At 38.9% G+C, this 21,046-nt stretch overlaps 1 protein-coding gene across 1 annotated transcript in view; it reads left to right on the forward strand.

Moving 5' to 3' along the window:
- Positions 1 to 21,046, forward strand: part of LOC135476883 (stalled ribosome sensor GCN1-like) — a 59,164-nt gene that overhangs the window by 22,736 nt on the left and 15,382 nt on the right. Inside the window, 17 exon segments of the mRNA XM_064757027.1 lie at positions 1,429 to 1,522; positions 3,345 to 3,464; positions 4,719 to 4,929; positions 6,400 to 6,764; positions 8,783 to 9,013; positions 9,737 to 9,864; positions 10,706 to 10,898; positions 11,767 to 12,003; positions 12,708 to 12,902; positions 13,903 to 14,149; positions 14,648 to 14,769; positions 15,274 to 15,388; positions 15,874 to 16,053; positions 17,682 to 17,902; positions 19,760 to 19,852; positions 19,854 to 19,968; positions 20,768 to 20,964. Coding sequence (XP_064613097.1) covers positions 1,429 to 1,522; positions 3,345 to 3,464; positions 4,719 to 4,929; positions 6,400 to 6,764; positions 8,783 to 9,013; positions 9,737 to 9,864; positions 10,706 to 10,898; positions 11,767 to 12,003; positions 12,708 to 12,902; positions 13,903 to 14,149; positions 14,648 to 14,769; positions 15,274 to 15,388; positions 15,874 to 16,053; positions 17,682 to 17,902; positions 19,760 to 19,852; positions 19,854 to 19,968; positions 20,768 to 20,964 — 3,064 coding nt within the window.

Below are 21,046 nucleotides of genomic sequence, written 5' to 3' on the forward strand. Positions count from 1 at the left end.
AGTCCACATGCAATGATGTAGATGTTTCAATCTGTGTTAAAGATGTTGGAGGGTTAAAAATGAGGCCAGAGGTCAGAATTGTTGGATTCAGCACACAAAGGCTAGAGACAAAAAAGCCATATATAAATGCAGCATCATAAGAAAGATTATAGATATCTGTCACATAAAATACATATAATTATTGTTTTGTTTGTTTTTTTTTGTAAGAATTTGGAGAAAGTTTTGTGACGTAACTGATGACATACATTATCAGTATGGTCCATTAGGCTCACTAATCAAAACAAGAAAAACAATTGTAATTAAATAAAAGATAAAAGTATTTTTATATAAAATTTCAGTGGTCTTTCTACTGATGCCTAGTTCATTTTGGGGATCTGCTTGCAGAGCAAATATAGAGTCACTCGAGTTTGAGCCGAAGGGCGGTAACTTATAGTTCTATGTGGCTGCCATTTTCGGATTTGCAAACTGCGGTGTTTTTATACCTCTAATATGTGATGTGAAGAGGTTACAGTAGTAAGCCTACCCAACCAACTATGCCAGTTTTAATTACTCTGGTTCAGTATTTTCAGACATTTTTGATATTCTGCTGACTTGCATTTTTGTCAGTTACATGAATAAAGGAAAGCACATTTATAAAAAAAAATGAAGTTAGGTGTGTCATTACGTCTGCTGCACAAGTCAGAATATTTCGCACTAATAGATTGAGTGTTTAAAGAGATTTTACTTAAATGACGGCGTATCGGTTATTTGTGGAGGAAACCTGAGTACCTTGGTTAAACAACTCGCCTTGACAACCATGTGAGTGGAGAATTTCTCCATGTTTATGCATTAGCCTGATCAGTTGTGGAAAGCTGTATCTCTTTGTCATGGAAAGGACCAAATTCCTGAAGCAGTGGAGTTGAAATGAAAACAATTTTGCACACGATCTAACACAGGGGTACTGCGACTGAAGAACATACAAGGCAGCAAAATAAGGCAGATCCTGTCACAAGCTTTGGCTTCTTGTCACAATTTTGTTACAATGTCCCGCACACAAAGTGTAGCGGAGGGTCATGTGTCCCAGATCATCATACAAAGTGCACATGTACCATAGCAGTCAGCACTCCAGGTATTTTTACAATATGATTTACATCACATGTTGTTGTTGTTCAACAAAAATGGTGCGAGTTCAGATTTATATTGTGCCGGCCATTTGAAGAAAAACACAAACAAACATGCAAATATTACGAGTTTATCCTGAAAAGTTTTATGCATGGAATAAGGATTTTATTTACAACCCCAAACAAACCCTTTAATCCTCTCTGTTTCATTCTCTAACTCAGCTTCTTGAAAGTAATAAATCAGCCAGTCAAATAATTTATGATTTAACAAAGTTAAGCTATTTTAGTTAATGATGTTATAAACCCACCTTCCCCATGTAATTTACAGTGCTGCCAAGACAGTTGTACAGGACGCAAATGTGAAGAGAGAGAGCAAGCTGTACTCCTACGAGGACCAGATGGCGGAGCTAGAGCTGAAGAAGGTGAGCTCAGCTTCATGGCTGTATGGGTCAGCCGAAAAGGCTCCTGGTGAGCTTGTACAGGAAGGTTCACAGAGCTAGGCCAAACTAATCGAAATTGTGTTGTTGTTGTTGTTTTTTTTTGTTTTTTTTTGTATGGGTATAAAAATAAAAATTAAATATCATCTAAATTGTGGGAAATGTTAATTATCATTTCAACCTTTCACAAGTAAAATATTTTGGTGTTCATCCTTCACTGTGCAGTGTTCTATCTATTATTTATGCTTTGACAGTATCATGATTTTTTGTATGTCACCAAGTGTTTTTGTTACTTGATGTAGCAATGTCAAAATTGAGTAAACCAGTGCTATGGTGTCATTCTGCTGAGCTCTTATTGGAGGTGTTTGTTTTTTTGGGGCGTCGTAGTGTCCGGGTGTTGAATATTAAAACGTGATACGCGTATCTAACTGAATGAGATATCACTTTATGAGTGAACAGCCCTAAAAACAATTGGCGCAAACGATCGTTCAGTTCCCACAGGGGTTATGCAAAATACAGAAACAGGCAAGCCATTTCCTCTTCGTACTAAATAAGTGGTAAATTATCATGTTTTCATCAGTTGCATAGGCTGATAAAAAATTCGAAATAACTGCTGGCCCGGGCATAGTGTAATCTTCGTTGGGCTAGGAAGGGATAACAAAAGGCAGGCCAGCTGAGCTTTTGTTATCCCAAGGTTTCCTCTCACTTAAAATCAGGGAGAAAAAAATTAGGCATTAAATATATAGATACAAACTCTGGTGAATTAAGGTGTGTTGGGTAAACAAAGTGGGAGTTAATTCGTCTTTAGTTAATCAATCTTTCGTATGCTGGTAAAAGTGAAAAACAAAAGTAGATACCAACGAGTGCTAGCTTTCAATGAATGTCGCTATGATACACCTTATTCCATTGGCTGTGTCTCTTCTATGGACCAATGAGTGAGCTTCTATCTACTTGTCGACCGACCCCACGGGCAACACTAGATAAAAGAGGGGTGGAAATGCGTCCTGCAACAAGGAGGCACTTTACATGCATTCTAAGGATTCATTCATCTTGATACGACTGAAAAATTGTGAAGTACGATGTAAAACCCTAAGCACTCACGCACTCACGCTAACTAGTTTGCGGAAGGGTCCTGTGCAACACAAGGGCTGTTTGACAGGTATGGTAGTGATAGTGGTTTCTGACTTGTTACGTAGGAAGATTTAAAGCAAAACAACCCAAAAACTAACGAGAACGTTGCAACATAGAGGTATGAAAAGGGGCGCGTGAAAGCCTTTGTGTAAAAATGTTTGAGTGGAATCGACGAAACACTGGAAGCAACAGGAAAAATTTCCTTGTAAATTTGATCACATCTTGTCTGAACTGGAACTGAAATAAAGAGTTTATTAGGACATAATACTAATGAAAAATCATACTGGCTTCCTCTCCAGCCGTAAGTGGGAAGGTCTGGCAGCAATTTGCAGATGGTCATAAGTTTCCTTCAGGCTCTGACTGGTTTCCTCCCACCATAATTCTGGTAGTCGGCGTATAAGTGAAATATCCTTGAGTACGGCATAAAACACCAATAAAATAATTAAATAAACACTGGTGAAAAACGTCATGACGATCTAGAAAATCCATTACAAATGCCAGTGTCTTCTGTGACTGAAAACTTCGGTTTAATCTTTGGATGGCTTATATTTACTAAAGCCTATGCGAGTATTGTCGGTGCCCCAAACATCTTGTACCCAATATATAAAGTCTACATCAGTATTAAACCCTTAAACATTGTGAAAACCTGTCCATTTCTCCACTTGATGTTTTGCAGGAGCTAGAAAAGAAGAAGAAAACAAAAGTGGATGACAAACCAAAGTTAACCAAAAAACAGGAGGAGAATGTTCAGGCACAGCTTCAGAAAGAGGCTGGTATCCGTGGCAACCTGCAGGAGGTTAGGAGAGTTTCTCATAGGACAGTTGATGATAATGTGAAACTTCAAGACTGACGATGACAGGAAAGTCAGAAGAGTTTTGAGAATTTTAAACCTCATGACATTTAGGAAAAGGGGAAAGTTTGAAAAATGAGAAAACATTTAGCTAAAGGGTAAAGTGTGAAGAGTGAGAAAATATGTAGCAAAAGGGGATAATCTGAAAAATGAAAAGGTATTTAGCGAAGGGGAAGTGTGAAAAATGAGAAGACATTTTGCCAAAGGGGAAAGTGTGGAAAATGAAAAGACATTAGCAAAAAGGGGACAAAAGTAAAAATGAGACGTTTATTAGCAAAGGTGTGAAAAATGAGAAGACATTTAGCAAAAGGGGACAGTGGAAAGAATGAGAAGATGTTTAATAACAGAAGTGTAATATGAAAAAAGAGAAGGCATTAAGCAAAAATTGAAGTGTGAAAAATGAAGACATTTGGCAAAAGGGGAAGTGTGAAAAAAGAGAAGACATTTAGCAAAAGGGGAAAGTGTGAAAAATGAAAAGACATTTAGCAAAAGGGAAAGTGTGAAAAATGAGGATGAAAATGAGAAGACATCTAGTGAAAGGGAACAGTGTGGAGAATGAGAAGACATTTAGCAAAAAGGAGAAAGTGTGAAAAGTGAGAAGACATTTAGCAAAAGGGGAAGTGTGAAAAATGAGAAGACATTTAGCAAAAGGGAACAATGTGGAGAATGAGAAGATATTTAGCAAAAAGTAGAAAGTTGAAAAGTGAGAAGACGTTTGGCAAAAGCGGATATGTAAAGAATGAGAAGACCTTTAATAGCAAAAGGGTAAAGTGTGAAAAATGAGAATACATTTAGCAAAGGGTAAACTGTGAAGAATGAGAAAAATATTTAGCAAAAGGGGACAGTGTAAAGAATGAGAAGATGTTTAATAGTAAAAGGGTAGAGTGAAAAATTAGAAGGAATTCAGGCAAAGGGGAAAGTGTGAAAAATGAGAATACATATGGCAAAAGGGGAAGTGTGAAAATGAGAAGACATTTGGAAAAGTCTGGAGAATGAGAAAGATTCAAAAAAGTAAGACATTATATGCGACTTTAGGGGAAATTCTATGTTTGCATCGTATAATCAGCTCCGGTTTTGACATGGATGGTTTTGACTTTGTCATGGATGAATAGTTTTAAGGTTAAGGCATGGCCTATACTGCTTTGATTTGAACGTGTCAAAATTTCATACAAATGCTTTGACATGTACCTCTGTTGACAGCTTGAAAAAGAACTCAACAAGAGCTGCAGTATGATACGTGCTGCCGTCAGAGGCAATAGTTCAGGAATGGGCCACCAGATGGCGCCACTTTGCCGACTCCTTGTGCCTCTATTACAATCGCCCTTAGCAGCACCTCAAGCCAGCAGAACACTTGTCAAGCTTGGGGAGGTATCCTTTGAGGATTTTGGTCAAGCTCTGCTTGGTAAGACTACAACATGAAACAACTATTTTTTTATCAAGTGCAAATATTAATTTTTCTTTCAACAAGGAATTCTGCCATTGTTTTTATGAGCAACATTTCCCCAAAAACTTCCATCCAGCTTTGATATGAAATTATTCAGGCTTATGAATTGGTCAGACACATAATAGTAAAAAAGAAAATTATATTTAGAAAGAAAAACTGGAAATGTCTGTTTATGGGCATGTTCCCCAAAATTTGCTCATCGGTTTAATAATTTGCACAGTTTTATGCAGCTAGCAGCTTAAATGACAAAAACAAATAAATTTTGGCATCATTTTCATAATAATTGTACTGGTATGCATATATTCCAGTGGAAAAAGTACATTGGTGTATGGAAATGTTGAAGACGTGTTTGACATGAAATGGATCAGGCTTATGAGTTGTTCAGAATAACATATCCAGATGCAAGAGAAGAAAAGCTGAAATCTGTCTGTTTATGAGCATGGTCCCAAAGATGTGTTTCAGGCACGAGTAAATTTTAAGGCTGCCATCTTGAAGACATGACAGTGCCACCAAGACTTGAGCCACCTCCTGAGAAATACTATTCAGTCTAATTAATATTACCAAATTAATGGCAACAGTTGGAAGTGGAGATGTTATGACATGCATTTAGCCAGTTAGAGGGATGTGGCATGTTTATTCTTGCTACTAGGGACCTCCATGGCTCAGTTGGTTAGCGCGCTAGCACAGCATAATGACCCAGGAGTCTCTCAGCAGTGTGGTCGCTGTGAGTTCAAGTACTATTTCTGAACCTACTTCTTGGAATACTCGGACTATTCACACCTCAAAAACATTACAGAGGATTCATTTATCCTTGTAACTGGCACTTTCTAGAGCTTGAAAAAAAACATGTATTAGTTTAAAAAATTGAGAATATGGTATTTGAAAATGTGAAACATGAGAAAATGTGAACAGATTCAGGGTTCCAGTATTCTTAAATGTGCCTCTGGGATATGATATACCACAAACTTTATTTGGTATGATACTTTGTCTATGACCAAAGTCTCTCTCTTCACCTGATTCTGAGAGTTTTATTGATCTCAGAAAGGTGTTTTGAAGTGTTCGAGCAAAATGCTTTGAGTTTTAATTTTTAGGCGCAAAAGTATTGATTTGTGACATTTTTATGGAATGGAATAAGATGGCGGAAAGCTCATTAGTACTACCATGTACAAAGGTGTGAAAATAGTCCTATGTGTTTTGGTTAGAAGTTAAACCTCTACATGGTAGAATAAAAAAAGAACTAAAAATCCAGCTTTTTATTTGTCCATTTTTGTTTTTTTTGTAATTTTTCCTGTTTTTCAAGGCTTTCTGATCAAAAATGTTTATTATGCTCATTAAACAACAGATTGGTGTAGCCTTGTTTGACTCTAAAAGTGCACTTTTTCAGGCAATTTTATAGGTATATAAATGTGGTTATATAAATACATGGACATGTTTTAGGTCAGGTGGTCAGCAACACGACAGTACGTGTGCTAAAACCCTGCTGTGAGCTGGACAAGCGATGGACAGAAGAACCTCTCATACCCCAGGTGTCCAGAGTGATAAGAGAGCTAGAGAAACTCTCTTTACCTGCCAATGTCCAGAACAAAAACAACGATGATGATGATGATGACTCAGCAGATTCTGACGTGGCTGGAGTTCGCCTCCCTGCCAGTACATTTGCATTTGTCTTCTATCTGCTGAACTGCGTGCTGTCAAATGCAGGTCGCCTGGTCAATGGAGATGAAGGGCTGAGAAAATCAGCCCTGGCATTGATTTTGGAGCATGCTCAGATGAGACGTACGACTGCGGAAGGTGAAGGAAAGGTATGACACCAGTTTTTGACCTATGAACTGGGTTTAGATCTTAAGCTGTGAACACCTACATGTAAGTATTTGAAGGTACACATATAGTGTAAATGTGCTGCTATGCAGTGTGAGTTCAAGTCCAGCTTGTGGTGGCTTCCTCTCCCGCCGTACGTGGGAAGGTCATGCAGCAACCTGAGCAACCTGCGGCTGGTCGTGATTTTCCCCCAGGCTCTGCCAGGTTTCCTCCCACTCTAATGCTGGCCGCTGTCGTATAAGTGAAATATTCATGAGTACGACGTAAAACACTAATCAAATAAATAAGTAAAATAAATGAAGTGCTGCTTCAGGCGTAAGAGAAAACCTGGTGGATATGAAGCAAGCCCTGTGGAACAGAACTAACACAGCAGATCAAAATGTACGTTTACCATGAATAACATTGTTTAACCTGTATTTCCAAAAAAAACCCGAATCATGTGAATCAGCGGTTTCCATAAAATATTCCCGATATGACATGATAATATTCCTTAAGTGACGACGAATCACATGTCATTGAGGAAGCCAGTTATGTTATAATGACATCATGAGCATTTGAGTGTACATATACGGCATCATTTGTGGCTATACCTGAGTGGCGCAAAACATTATGCATCACGTCGCAGTGGGTAAAACTGGAAATTATAGAAAACTTTTGTTTCCGTATTGTCCTCCGAAACTTATAATACCAGTTTAATACAATGCATTTTTTTTTACAATTTAGAAAAGCCATTCATACTATTTTGATCCTTATCACTTAACCCTACTTATAAGACGTACACATGTTTGAAACTTCAGCATCTCTTTTAGACATATCCTTTACAATTGGAAAATTGGTTAACGCAAACTGCATTAAATATTATATTTATTTGTTTATTTATATATTTGATTGGTGTTTTACGCCATACTCGAGAATATTTCACTTATCCGACTGCAGACAGCATTATGGTGGGAGGAAACTGGGCAGAGCCCGGGGGAAACCCACGAGCATCCGCAGGTTGCTGAAAGACCTTCTCAGTTACGATTAAATATTATAAGAAAGCTGTGTACGTTTTAAACTAAGTCTTAATACCACCGTGTGAGTTCTCGGCTGAAACTTTGTTCTGGCCACAGCGAATTGGCTTCTGGCGTATAAAACCTGATCGTTAGTAGTGTTTCCAGTCACAGGCATGGGATTTTCCTCCGCTTCTCTGATTTCAGACTTTTTTTTTTGTTTACACCTTGAAAAGAAAAAAGCAACTGATTTCATCAGAACAGGTGATTGATTATGTAATTTGGAGGTAAGGTAACATATAAAGTAGTTTCAGACTTTCTTGAGAAGCTTGCGACATTCTTCTGACCATCACTTTCCATGCCTGTCAAGTTTTTATACATTTACTCGTGCCTGTCTACATGAACGTGTAAGATCAATGGTTTACTATAGGCACTCCAGTCTCATTCACCTATTAATGTGACTGTCATTACGGTGGTGAAAAATTCTTGAAAACGGCATTTAAAACCTATCAAATGAAATGCCTGTGTACATATACCTGTGATTTTCTGGCTGACCTGCCACTTTTATAGGAAAGGACATTTTTTTGCATTTTCGATACAGCAGATGCTTTTTCTAATTTTTTGTTAGCTTTTTTCGTACAGTAGGTGACTTTTACTGTCTTTTAGTTTTAAATTAACAACATGTACCTCCTGAAGAAGTCTCAAATAATCAGTTCCTTACCAGTACTGAAGGAAACTCAAGGTTTACATCTCAACTGTGAGTCCATCACAAATGAGTTTTGTGCACTCGTGTACAAAGCAGTACTTTGTACGTGCCTTCAATATTAAAAAAATTACAGTTCAAGTTTCAGGTCGTTTTTTCATCCATTTCAAACAAAATTATTGCCATTTTTGTTCTGTTGTGGAATTTATTGCATTATCAATTATTCTGAAATAGAGCACATTTATTGATTTCACAATACTTCCAGAATGCTTGTCTTTACAAATGTCTCTGTAATTGTCTTTTTCAGTGTCAGAGTGATCCAGGACTTTTGCCAAGAAAAGAGATGCTACATCTCCTGTGTCAAGTTATTGGCACATCCGGAGGAAGAATCCAGCAGCTCGCTGCCTCAGCACTGTTCGAGGTCGCGAAATGTGCCAACAAAGACAAGGGCTGCACCACAGCAGAACAAGATGAAATTGACACCCTTCTTGATGCACTCTTCTCGCCCTGTGTGGCAGTCAGGGAAACTGTCCTACAGGTGTGTTTTGTAATAGCAGGAGTTTTTATGACCCCGTGGAAATGCTACGGGACATTTTGATTTGCACCGGAGTGTGGGTCTTTGGTGTGCCATTTACATGTTTGTGTTTGTGGCATAATGTTGTGAGCAGGATGTCTTATAAAGTAACTAAGTACTGTAATTCATCAACCTTTTCAACCACTGCTTCGTCAATCTTTTGAAACATTCTGAGAGAACTTTCAGAAAATCATTTGATTAGTTTCATGGAGCTTGCATCTGTAGTGACACAGACAAATCATTTTAGAGTTATTTTCCTAATAATTGTATGCATAACTTCTGCTGAAAAGGGAACCGGCCCTGACGGCATGCTTCAGGGGCGATAGGCCCAGGGTCAATCCTGTGTCAGGTCACACCTAAGGCCTTCAGCATTATGAGGATAGTGCAACGACTGGGTGACCCGTATCAGTATAATGGCTCAGGTGGGGCGGCTTATGTGCCTTCGGTAAGTCTTCTCAGTGAAGCAGCACTAGATAAGAGAGCTTTGGAAATCGGTCCTGCAACAAGGAGGCACATTACCTGTACATGCACTTTAAGAACTCCTTCGTCGTGATGACTGAAAAATTGCTAAGTATGATGTTAAGCCCTAAGCGCATACTCACTCACTCCACTGATAAGGTTGAAAATTTACCGGTGGCTAGATTGTCTGAAGGTGCGGCTGACATCATTTACTTCTTGTTCCTCTAGGCCTTGCTGTGTTTGGTTCCCGCCCTACCCACACTGACCAGTGACAAGGAGAATTGTCTAGTGCTAATGCGACGTGTGTGGGTGAGTCGGCATGACAACGAAGACGACGTCCGTAAGTTGGCTCTCCAGTAAGTGTCCTCTATTCTCGTATGTGAATTTTCTGTAGAAGCGTAACAGACTTAAAATTTTGCCTAAGATCAAATGGCGCATTTTGCCAGATTCTAAGAGTTTCATTGATCTTCAAAGGGTGCTTGAAAGGTAAGATGGTGGGCTGCCAGAAAGATGTATTAAAGTTTCAGCACCAAAATTAATTATTTATGACATTTATTTGCTTCTTAAAAGGCACTTTTTGGGCGAAATTTGGTAGCATTTCAAACAGTAGCATTTTAATGTAAATTATCCTTCGTTACCGGCGATTATAGAAATGAGAAAGTTTCCGCTACACGATTATGTGAATGTGTGTAAAACATTTCACCTGTAAACTTAGACCTATGAGACCAAAATACAACGCCCTCCTTGTTAAGGTCTTATTAACAAATAACAGATTACAGATTAACACAATAGTCACAGTACTTAATACAGGTTTCATGAATCATGAATAATTTAAGACACTTTTTTTTCTCTAGCATATGATCCTAACTTCCAAAGACACTTTCCACTACAGTTTCAGTTTAAATCAAAAGTATGATTTTATTGCCTTTATTTGCCTCTGAATATTTGGGGGCATTTCCAAACTGTTTCTACTGTTGCTCATGCAAGGCTTTTGGGGAGAGAAAATTTTTCTTGACTTCTTCTTCTAGCAGAAATCTTTACTTGTGAATTTTCAGTAAGTTTTTAACAGCATTCTGTGACTGGCCTGATTTAAAATTTTTGACATCAAGAACCATCCTGTAGATATGGAAATTTTTGTCCAAAAGCTACTGTAAAACGTAAAATCCAGGTGCTGACAATCTGTCAATCATTTCTTAGGTTGTCTGATAAGCTGGGGTGGGAGGAGCCTCAACCTGAGCTATGTACCGCCCTGATTGATGATGTCATCCACGATGAGGTCTGTGTCAGGCAAGCTGCAGCAGACATGTTGGCAGAGGCTACTGGGAAGTATCCTCAGTACATTCCTGATGTCCTTGAACTTCTGATCCAGAAATACGACGAGAAATTATATGTATGTATGAGTTGACGTATATAATTACCGCCTCGTACCATCAGCACTAGATAAAAGAGCGGTGGAAATCCGTCCTGCAACAAGGAGGCACATTACACGTACATGTATTGTAAGGACTCCTTTGTGGTCGTATGACTGAAGAATTTTTAAGTAGGATATTAAACCCAGAACACTCACTCACTCACCATCCACCATCTACCACTGCATTACAACCTCCAGTGTTGAAGTACATCCGAGAAATGCATGTAGATTGTTGTCAGCCAACCATGTGTGTACAAACAGTATTAGTTTACTGTGTTCACACATGTTGAAGGAGAGAAAAAACATAAAAATAATGCCAGCTTTTGAAGAAAAGGAGGTGAAAAGTTATTCACTATTTTTTTGGTTTTTTTTTTTTGCTTTTGTGTAAAGAGAAATGGACATAAGAAAAAAGTGTTTGTATGGTGGGAATTTGGGACCATCTTTTGGTATATATCATCTTTACTTAATTATGTTTTAAATAAAGGTGGGATGATGTTTTCCCCATCTTGAAATGGATCTCTCATCAGCCCTCATTTAGGATTAGATCAAACTGTGAAATCTGCACTTAAATTGCCGTATAAGATGGATGAACCAATCAGAATCAAGGAAAATGCGTCACTTCAGAAAAGATTTCAGGTGAAATATAGAAACCGGCCAAATAAAACTGCCGACATCGTGAAGGTGCACAGCCCCTACTTTCACTGCTCACAGGCCCTTGGTGACAATGAGCGGTCACCCACCCACATTGGTAATTTAGAGAGAAAGGTCAGGAACCTTTAAATTGACAATTAACAAGGGCTTAAACAACAGTGACCTAAGTACAGAAATAATAACCTCTGTGTTACAGATGCCTCCCCCTGTCCTGGACCAGTTTGGGCGTCTGATCGCGGAACAGCCACCAGACATGTGGCCGGCTCGGAGCGGCGTGGCCCTAGCCCTGGGCAAACTCTCCCCCAACTTACGCCAGGAAGACATCAAAGATCTGGTGGGATTCTTTGTGCCCAAGGGTCTGGCAGACAGGAACGAAGAGGTCCGCACACACATGCGGAACGCAGCCTTGGCTGTTGTCAATGATCATGGCAAGGTCAGTGCTTGTTATATATTATCCTCTGGGTTTAACGACAAGCTGGATTATGTAATGGGGTGCTAGTGCAGTAGAATGACCCAGGAGCCTCTCACTAATGCTGTCTCTGTTAGTTCAACTCATGATGGCTTCCTCCTCGGCTGTACTAAAGAAGGTCTACCAGCAACCTGCAGGTGGTCTGGTCCTATCAGTGTAATATTTTTGAGTACGGCGTAAAACTCCGATCAAATAAATAAATAAATATCCATGTAACATAACACATACGAGGATGTGTAAAATGGAAGTAAAAATCAGTAGTGCAACGATTGAAAAAACCTTTATTGATTGTTTAGAGATTCCACCAAGTAAATTGCAGTCAAATATTTAGATTGCATGATCTGCTTTACAGACCATAAAACCTTTATTGAGTGTTTAGAGATTCCACCAAGTGAAATGCCGTCAAATATTTAGATTGCATGGTTTTGCCTTACAGACCATAAAACCTTTATTGATTGTTTAGAGATTCCACCAAGTGAAATGCCGTCAAATATTTAGATTGCATGGTTTTGCTTTACAGACCATAAAACCTTTATTGATTGTTTAGAGACTTCACCAAGCGAAATGCAGTCAAATGTTTTCATTGTATGGTTTTGCTTTATGGACCATATTGATCAACTTCAGATTTTTGTTACCTTATATTTATATTTCAAATCTCTTTGCTTCAGGATAATGTTGCTCTTCTGCTGCCCATTTTTGAGGAACTGCTTGGCAGCGCCCAGGACTCCGCCAGTATGGATGCTGTGCGACAGAGCGTCGTTATCCTGCTGGGCTCCCTGGCCAAGCATCTTGAGAAAGACAACCCGAAGATTAAACCCATCGTGGCTAAGCTTATAGGGGCTCTTTCCACACCTTCACAGCAGGTGCGCACGTAGGAGGCAGAATGGCAATAGAAAGTGAAGCATCGCACCATTGGTTTGAAGAAAAGAGATAAAAAAATTTTAGCATTTGTCTGGAATTCAGTATCTTGGCATTACATGTATTAAAAAACGTTGCATTGCTCTTGGCTGAAAACAACATTCGTTTGAAAACAAGAGATGAAAGTTTTCAGTATTTGTCAGGAATGAAGAATTTGTTAAAAAGTCCAATTTCTAAGAAAAATATAGAGTGTTTGATACTAAATTTAGATATAATTTGGCTGGTTAGCTATTTTAGCAAGTCCTCTGATCTCGTCTGTGTAAAATTATAATAGAAGTGTATCACTCTACTTGGCCTGTAATGTTGGTACTTCCATGACCTTCTGACAATGGCATGAGGGTCTGTTATTGGTCATATTTGTTTAGTTTGTAGCATTGACTCACATCATGAATTGTGATTTTTGTGACAAACAATAGGACTTCTTGTGAAGTTAGAACTTCTTGTAGAAGTAAAATTGTGCAAAATGTATTCAGATTTTGTAACTGGAGAAATATAGGCAAGGTAAGGAATAAATTGCAGTATCTTGTTTATATTTGACAACCAAAGATGTGCAGAAAATTATGTGAAAACCTTACAAATATTAGAATGGTGTTGCTTTGATGGTTTCACTCGTAAAAATGCACTCGTGAAATCTTGTGAATTTCATCTTCATTTTAAACGTAAATTGTGGCAGAAGTTCAAATTTGTCCACTGTATGGATTTCCAATAAAAATGTAAAAAGATTGCAGTGTAGAAATTGCATTTCTAAGAATTAAAATTAAGAATTAAGTCACTGAATAGCCAATAGTTGTCCACTATTTACCAAATTGGTTTCCCATTGAAATAGTACTAAGATTTTTGTGACAAACAATAGGACTTCTTGTGAAGTTAGAACTTCTTGTAGAAGATGTGAGATGTACTACATATTAAAAACTTTTCGATCATCAAACTGTTTGACATTCACAGGTGCAGGAAGCAGTTGCTAACTGCTTACCTCCACTGGTGCCCTCCATCAAAGAGGATGCACCGCAGCTGGTGCAGAAACTGTTGCAACTGCTACTTGAGTCTGATAACTATGGAGAGAGGAAGGGTGCAGCATATGGTCTGGCGGGGCTCGTGAAGGGACTGGGGATTTTAGCCCTCAAACAACTCAGTATTATGGAGACATTGACAGAGGCTGTTCAAGACAAGAAAAACCCAAGGCATAGGGAAGGTAATACGAGGGGGAAAAATGACCGGGGCCCAGTTTCACAAAAGTTCTATAAACTATACTAACATACTTACGAAGTGATTGACGTAAGTGTTGTGGAGAACCGCTCTGTGTGTTGGACTTCGGAAAAAATGACTTCAACAAGTTTAGTGAACCCAGGCCCAGATGTGGTTAAATGATTTAACTTTTGTATAAATAAATTTATCATTTGCGTCTTAAACTTTTGCGATTTAGCTCTGCTTAATGTTTTCCCTTATGTGAAACTGAGAACAGTTTCCCGCCTGCTACAGTTTTGGTGGCAGAACTTCAAAAAATCAAACCTGTGTTAGATTCAGAATAGGTGTCATTTGGAGACTTTGTTTTAACTAACCATATTATCGTTTCAAACCATCTTAGAATCAGACAAGGTCAGAATGGTGGTGGTTTGGTGCCTGACCCTGTTCCTTTTCGGGCCACGCTTTCTTCTTACAAGCTTTATGATGATGTTTGTTGTCATTGCAGGTGCTCTGTTTGCCTTTGAGATGCTGTGCACGATGTTAGGGAAACTGTTTGAGCCGTATGTCGTTCACATTGTCAGACATCTGCTGCTGTGTTTTGGGGACGGGAACCAGTATGTCCGTGAGGTTAGTGCTGAGAGGAAAGACAGCTGTAACTTGAATCTTTCATGTGTTGAATCTTCCCTAAGGCGATGATAAGGCAGCTAGTAGTATTGTAGGGTCATTCGGCTGTTTGAATGAGCTGTAGTTGTTGTCATGTTATGTTTAAAATAAACTGAAGCTTTTAATAGTGTCAGGATGTTTGTCAGTCACCCGAAAAATTGATTTATTTATTTTATTTGATTGATGTTTTACGCCGTACTCAAGACTATTTCACTTATACGGCTGCGACCAGCATTATGGTGGAAGGAAACCGGGCAAAGCCCAGAGGAAACCCTCGACCATCCACAGGTTACTGCTAGACCCTCCCACATACCCTGAAAAATTGAGATTTCTTTTTAAAAGAATTGGTAGTATTTTTTGCCACGTTTGTTTAATGTGTTGAAAGTTCATGGTGCTGCCTGCATTAGCATGATACTGTTGCGCATGTTCGTTTTATTTATGTCAAGTATTGTTGTTTTCTGCCCACAGGCTGCTGATGATACAGCTCGTGCTGTGATGAGTAAACTGTCTGCTCATGGAGTGAAGTTGGTCCTACCCTCCCTACTTAAGGGCCTGGAAGAAGACGCCTGGAGAACTAAGTCAGGTGAGGGGTGCAGGGTTGAAGGTTGGCTAGGGGGTGGTGGAAAGTTCAGATTGAACATGGAGAAGTCTGTGTCCCAGAACAAAGTGTGGACAGGATCCAATTGAAATGAATTACTTTCTATTTATTTCATCATTTTAAAGCTTTTGAACATAACCTATTTTCTGTTCAGGAAATCATTATTGGGGAGGCCTCCATGGCAGAGGTGGTTAGCATGCCAGCACGGCCCAATGACCCAGGAACCTCGCACTAATGTGGTCACTGTGAAAGTCCAGCTCATGTTGGCTTCCTCTCCAGTCACCTCCAGGGAAGGTGTGCCAGAAACCTGTGGCCTCCGTCTTATAAGTGAATACTGTTGAGTGCAGCATAAAACACCAATCAAATAAATAAATCGTACATACACATACATGTATGTGCTTAGCACATTATAAACACAGCGCAGATTCTGGTTTGTAGTCTACATGTAAACGTCTGTTATGGTATTACAGGCTCAGTGGAGTTGTTGGGGGCGATGGCATACTGTGCGCCCAAGCAGCTATCTGCATGTCTGCCCAGCATCGTTCCTAAGCTGACAGAGGTGCTGACAGACTCTCACCAAAAGGTACAGAAGGCTGGGGCACAGGCTCTAAAGCAGATTGGAGCCGTCATCAGGAACCCAGAGATTCAGGGTAAGACAAGACAAAGCTTTTGTAATAATATAGATCATTGTTAAAAATTTTATATCTTTCTGGTACCAGTTCTGATTAGAAAATACCTGTGTATTCACATATGTTGTTTAGCAACAATCTCACCTGTTTGTTGATCCTGTTCATTTCTTTGAATAAAATATTGTTAAAAAAAAAAACGACATTGTAATAGAACAGTTCTGAATCACATAAGCATAGAATCATCAATTCATATGGTGTATGTGTACTATTCCAAAAAAAACTGCCACCACATGTATATATTAAATGAGTCGCAATATTCAGCATCTTCAATTAGATAAACTCTTTACATTTAAAGGTGAAGAAAACATGAAAATGACAAAGTTCAGATGAAAGAGTGCGAAAAGTTATTCCTTAATGTGGTTTTCAATATTTTTGCCGATTTCTCCTTAAGGAGGAAAAGACACTTGAAAAAAATTTTTGTATGGTGGGTACTTGGGACCACCTTTTGGTGTTTATAGTCTTTGCTTAACAGTGTAATAAATGAGAATGTAACGCCATTTTAATAAATATTTTTTCAATAGAATTTGTTCTTTTCAGCTGACAAATGTATTAAACCTCAATTTGGATCATATTTATGTTTTTAATATGTTCATTAGTGTTATCATAATTTAGGTTAAATGTATATGTTTTGATATAAACAACAAATTTACATTCAAATAAATTTATTAGACATGCATCACTTCCTTTTTTAGAACAACGCTAAATACAAAAAGTTGGTCCCTAATATCCACCATACAAAAATATTTTCAAAAACCCTTTTCTCTTGAAAACAAAAAAAATCCCCAAAAATATTAAAGACCATATTTGCAAATAAGTTTAGACGCTCTTTCATCTGAGTTTGGCATCGCTTTTATGTTTTTATGAGAGATTTGATGAAAACAATTTACGGACAAGCCTTCGATGTGATTTAACCATTAATGAAATGTATGTTCACTGACTTACTAGTCTAAATACAAGTTTCAGAATGCAAAGTACCTGTAGGGTATTGATGTGTTTTGTCGATAATAGAGACATGCTATAAAAAGTCTTAACTGCATGTATTCCTCATTTATTCGCATTTCTATCATCGTGTTTTTTTTGTGAAGTACCAACTGAAATATGCTGAGATGTCCCATACTGTCTCTAGTAGTAGATTAATGGAAATCCAGTATACTGTAATTCTTCAACCTTTTTGGGTGTTTCCAAGGTGTTTATTCAAGCATATTCTGAAGGCAGTATTCTGTGTAGGCTGATAAAGTCTTTGTGAAGTCCTGAAATGGGACAGCCAAACCAGTGTAGTTTTGCCACCAAAATCAAATTAAGAATATGCATAAATTACACTGAAAGTTTTACTTTCACCATAGAGGACTTGAGGTTGAGGATTTACGGTAAGCCCTTTGTTGTAATATAACTTTTTTTTTGTCAATATTTAAGTGAATTTAGCCCCAATCAAAATTTACCTGAGTTATTGACAAAAACATGCATGACTTTGTCTGCTCTGTGGCTGATTTATATTTATATTTAAAAATACAAGGAACAAAAAAAAAAGTCAGCTTCCACATGAGGTGTAATTTGAAATCAGGCTTTGTTTGGAATTCGTCTTTTTTCAGCTATTTCCCCCATTCTGTTGGATGCCCTGCAGGAGCCCACAAAGAAAACCACGGTTTGTTTGCAGACTTTACTGGAGACAAAATTTGTTCATTTTATTGACGCGCCTTCCTTGGCATTGATCATGCCAGTTGTACAGAGAGCATTCCAGGATAGATCCACGGAGACAAGGAAGATGGCAGCCCAGATCATTGGAAACATGTACTCCCTAACTGATCAAAAGGTGGGGTCAGATGTTAGTGATGTGGAGCTGACACTGAATTAGCCTTTGGATGTTTTTTGTTTGTAAACAAGACAAAAAATGATCGTTACCAGCTGCAACACCAGTTGACACTCATGATCAGAAACAGGAAGACACCATTCTGAAGAACAAAAACATAGAACAACAATCCTCCTGTCCTCCTGTAGGGCTCACGTTGATTCCTTCAAGCCAGTTTTGACTTAAGTCAAAATTTAAAGTATGATTTTGGAGCTTATTTTTAAGCTCTGTTAATTAACATTTTGGCCACCTCATCAATGTTATCTTCTTAAGACAAATGTGTCAAACTTTTAACCTCCATGACCCAAAACTAAACACTGTGACAAAGCTTTACTTAGCATTTTTTTTTGGACTTAACTGAGAAATGTCTTTGTGGAATCGGCCCTGTTCTTTGCAGCTGATAGATGTACTTAGTTTACAACTTGCCACCGAGAAGGAGCTTCCATGGCTCAGTTGGCTATCACACTAGCGCAGTTTAATGACCCGGGAGTCTCTCACCAATGCATTCGCTGTGAGTTCAAGTCCAGCTCATGCTGGCTTCCTCTCCGCTCGTACGTGGGAAGGTCTGACAGCAACCTGCATGTGTTCTTGGGTTTGCCCCGGGCTCTGACTGGTTTCCACCCACTATAAAGCAGGCCGCCGTCATATAAGTGAAATATTCTTGAGTACGGCGTGAAACACCAATCAAATAAATAAATAAATATGTCACCAAAATGTTTATGAGCCACATTGAAATACTTGTTCATCTACACCCGACTGGATAGTCCAGATGAACTGTGCCATACTAAAATTCTTACAGTCATTATAAGTTAGTCAGTAAGAATCTTCCCCAAGTCACCTGTATGGTTTTCTGAGGGCACTTCATTTTCTTCCCACAATCCTGATTGTGATCATATCAGTGAGCCACATGCAGCACTGCTTGCTGGTTGAATTTTGACGTCATCTTAAATCAATAATTACTTAGATTTCTGTGTAAATGAAATGCTTAAAATTCTCTGTCATACTCTTTTTACAGTAATGTACTTGCATATACATCTTAAATTAGTTAAGACTTTATCAGCTGTAGATCATTGTCAGTGGATAATTTTTCACTCCTATCCAACACAATCTCTCACGCAATCAGCCATCTTTACTCAGGACGGATATTGTGGATTATCATGATTTTTGTCATCTGTAAACCAATAAGTTACTAGTTACTCTTTCTTTTGCTACTCCAAAGGACTTTCCCCCCATACTTTCCATCTTTGATCTGCGGACTGAAGACATCAGTGTACATATAAATTGATGACTAAATGTAGTCATGTAGTTAAGAGATAAACCAGTAAGTTACTAGCTACTCTTTCTTTCTTTTCCTACTCCAAAGGACTCCCCCCCCCCCCCCACTACTTTCCGTCTTTGATCTGCAGACTGAACAAATCAGTGTACATGTAAATTGATGACTAAATGTAGTCATGTAGTTAAGAGATAAATCAATAAATTACTGGCTACATTTTGTCATACTGGCACTGATATCACAGTTGGTAAAGCGTCCACTTCGTTAACGGTAGATACAGGTTCAATCCTGAGTCGAGTCACACCTAAGACCTTCAAAGAGGAAGTTGTAACTTGGCGTTAAGCATGAAGGGGCAACTTACTTGCCTTCGGTAAGCCTTCTCGGTGAAGCAGCACTAGATAAAAGAGCGGTGGAAATCCATCCTGCAACAAGGAGGCACATTAAATGCACACTAAGGATTCCTTTGTTGTCATATGACTGAAAAATTGTTAAGTATGATGTTAAACCCCAAGCACTCACTCACTCACTTATTGTTTTTCACCCCACAGGATCTGTCCCCTTACTTGCCATCTGTAATACCCGGGCTGAAACAGTCTCTACTTGACCCGGTGCCTGAGGTGAGGAGCGTGTCAGCCCGTGCCCCTGGGGGCTATGGTTAAGGGAATGGGGGAGGCCAGCTTTGATGACCTCCTACCCTGGCTTATGAAGATGCTGACGTCAGAATCCAGCTCTGTGGACAGGTCAGGTGCTGCTCAAGGTGAGTTGGATCTCTGTGACACAAATGTGAAAACTCACAATGTAATGTTTCGTGTAGTCTAACATGAAGCTGCAGACCACTCAGCTTAGTGGACTGGTGTAGGGCTGCTCAAGGTGTGACACAAGTGTAAAGACTCCCAATTTAACCTGTCTCGTGTAGTTTAACATAAAGTTTGATGGAGACGACTGAGGTTCGCCAATATAACATACATGTATATCAGAATACCTCCACAAAGGTTGTTGGTCAGCTCTTCAGACTTTTTAGAGGTTGCTCGAGGTGAGTTAGAATGGCTGTGACACAGGGTGACAATGAAGAATCCCAGTAAACATGTACCCTCTCTGATGTAGTCTTACATGAAGTTTACTGGAAGCCACACACACATATACCTTCACCAGTATCCCAAATACATGTATGCCACACATGGAAAAGTTTGCCAGTTTGACTTGGCAAGAGTTAATGGTGATTTCAGTTGTACATCAGTGCAGGAAGGGGTCAGTAATGGGCTGCCTCTGACTATCTTACTTCTCCTGCTGGTTGGGACAGTAGCAGGGACAGCACTATTGGTTGTGTTGTTTTTTTGTATGTATAAATGTATATAGCTTCTCTTTCACACTACATGGTGCTTTATCTTGTTTTATATATATTGATGTATTTTTCGATTGGACCCTGAAGTACATATGTCCTATATATTTGTTTTCTGTGTGAAGGCCTTGGCAGTTTCATTGTAAATTGACCGAGCTACCTTCGATAAATAAAGATATTGTTATTATTATATGCATGCGTTTGTTGTAATTTGCAGGATTGAGTGAAGTGATCGGTGGAATGGGTTTGGAGAAGTTGCAGAAGCTGATGCCAGACATCATTCAGACAGCTGAGCGTCCAGACATTGCCCCACACGTCCGTGATGGGTATATTATGATGTACATCTTTCTCCCGATCGTCTTCAACAATGACTTTGTGCCCTATGTGGGTCCTATTCTCCCCTCCATCCTTGTGGTGAGTCTTACTGTAATGGTTTCATGGGCAGGCCGACACTGTATTACAAACACAAAATAACAAATTGGTGTCACCTAATTTG

The sequence above is a fragment of the Liolophura sinensis genome, chromosome 10 (genome assembly GCF_032854445.1).
Source record: "Liolophura sinensis isolate JHLJ2023 chromosome 10, CUHK_Ljap_v2, whole genome shotgun sequence".
In the NCBI taxonomy this organism is placed as follows: Eukaryota; Metazoa; Mollusca; class Polyplacophora; order Chitonida; family Chitonidae; genus Liolophura; species Liolophura sinensis.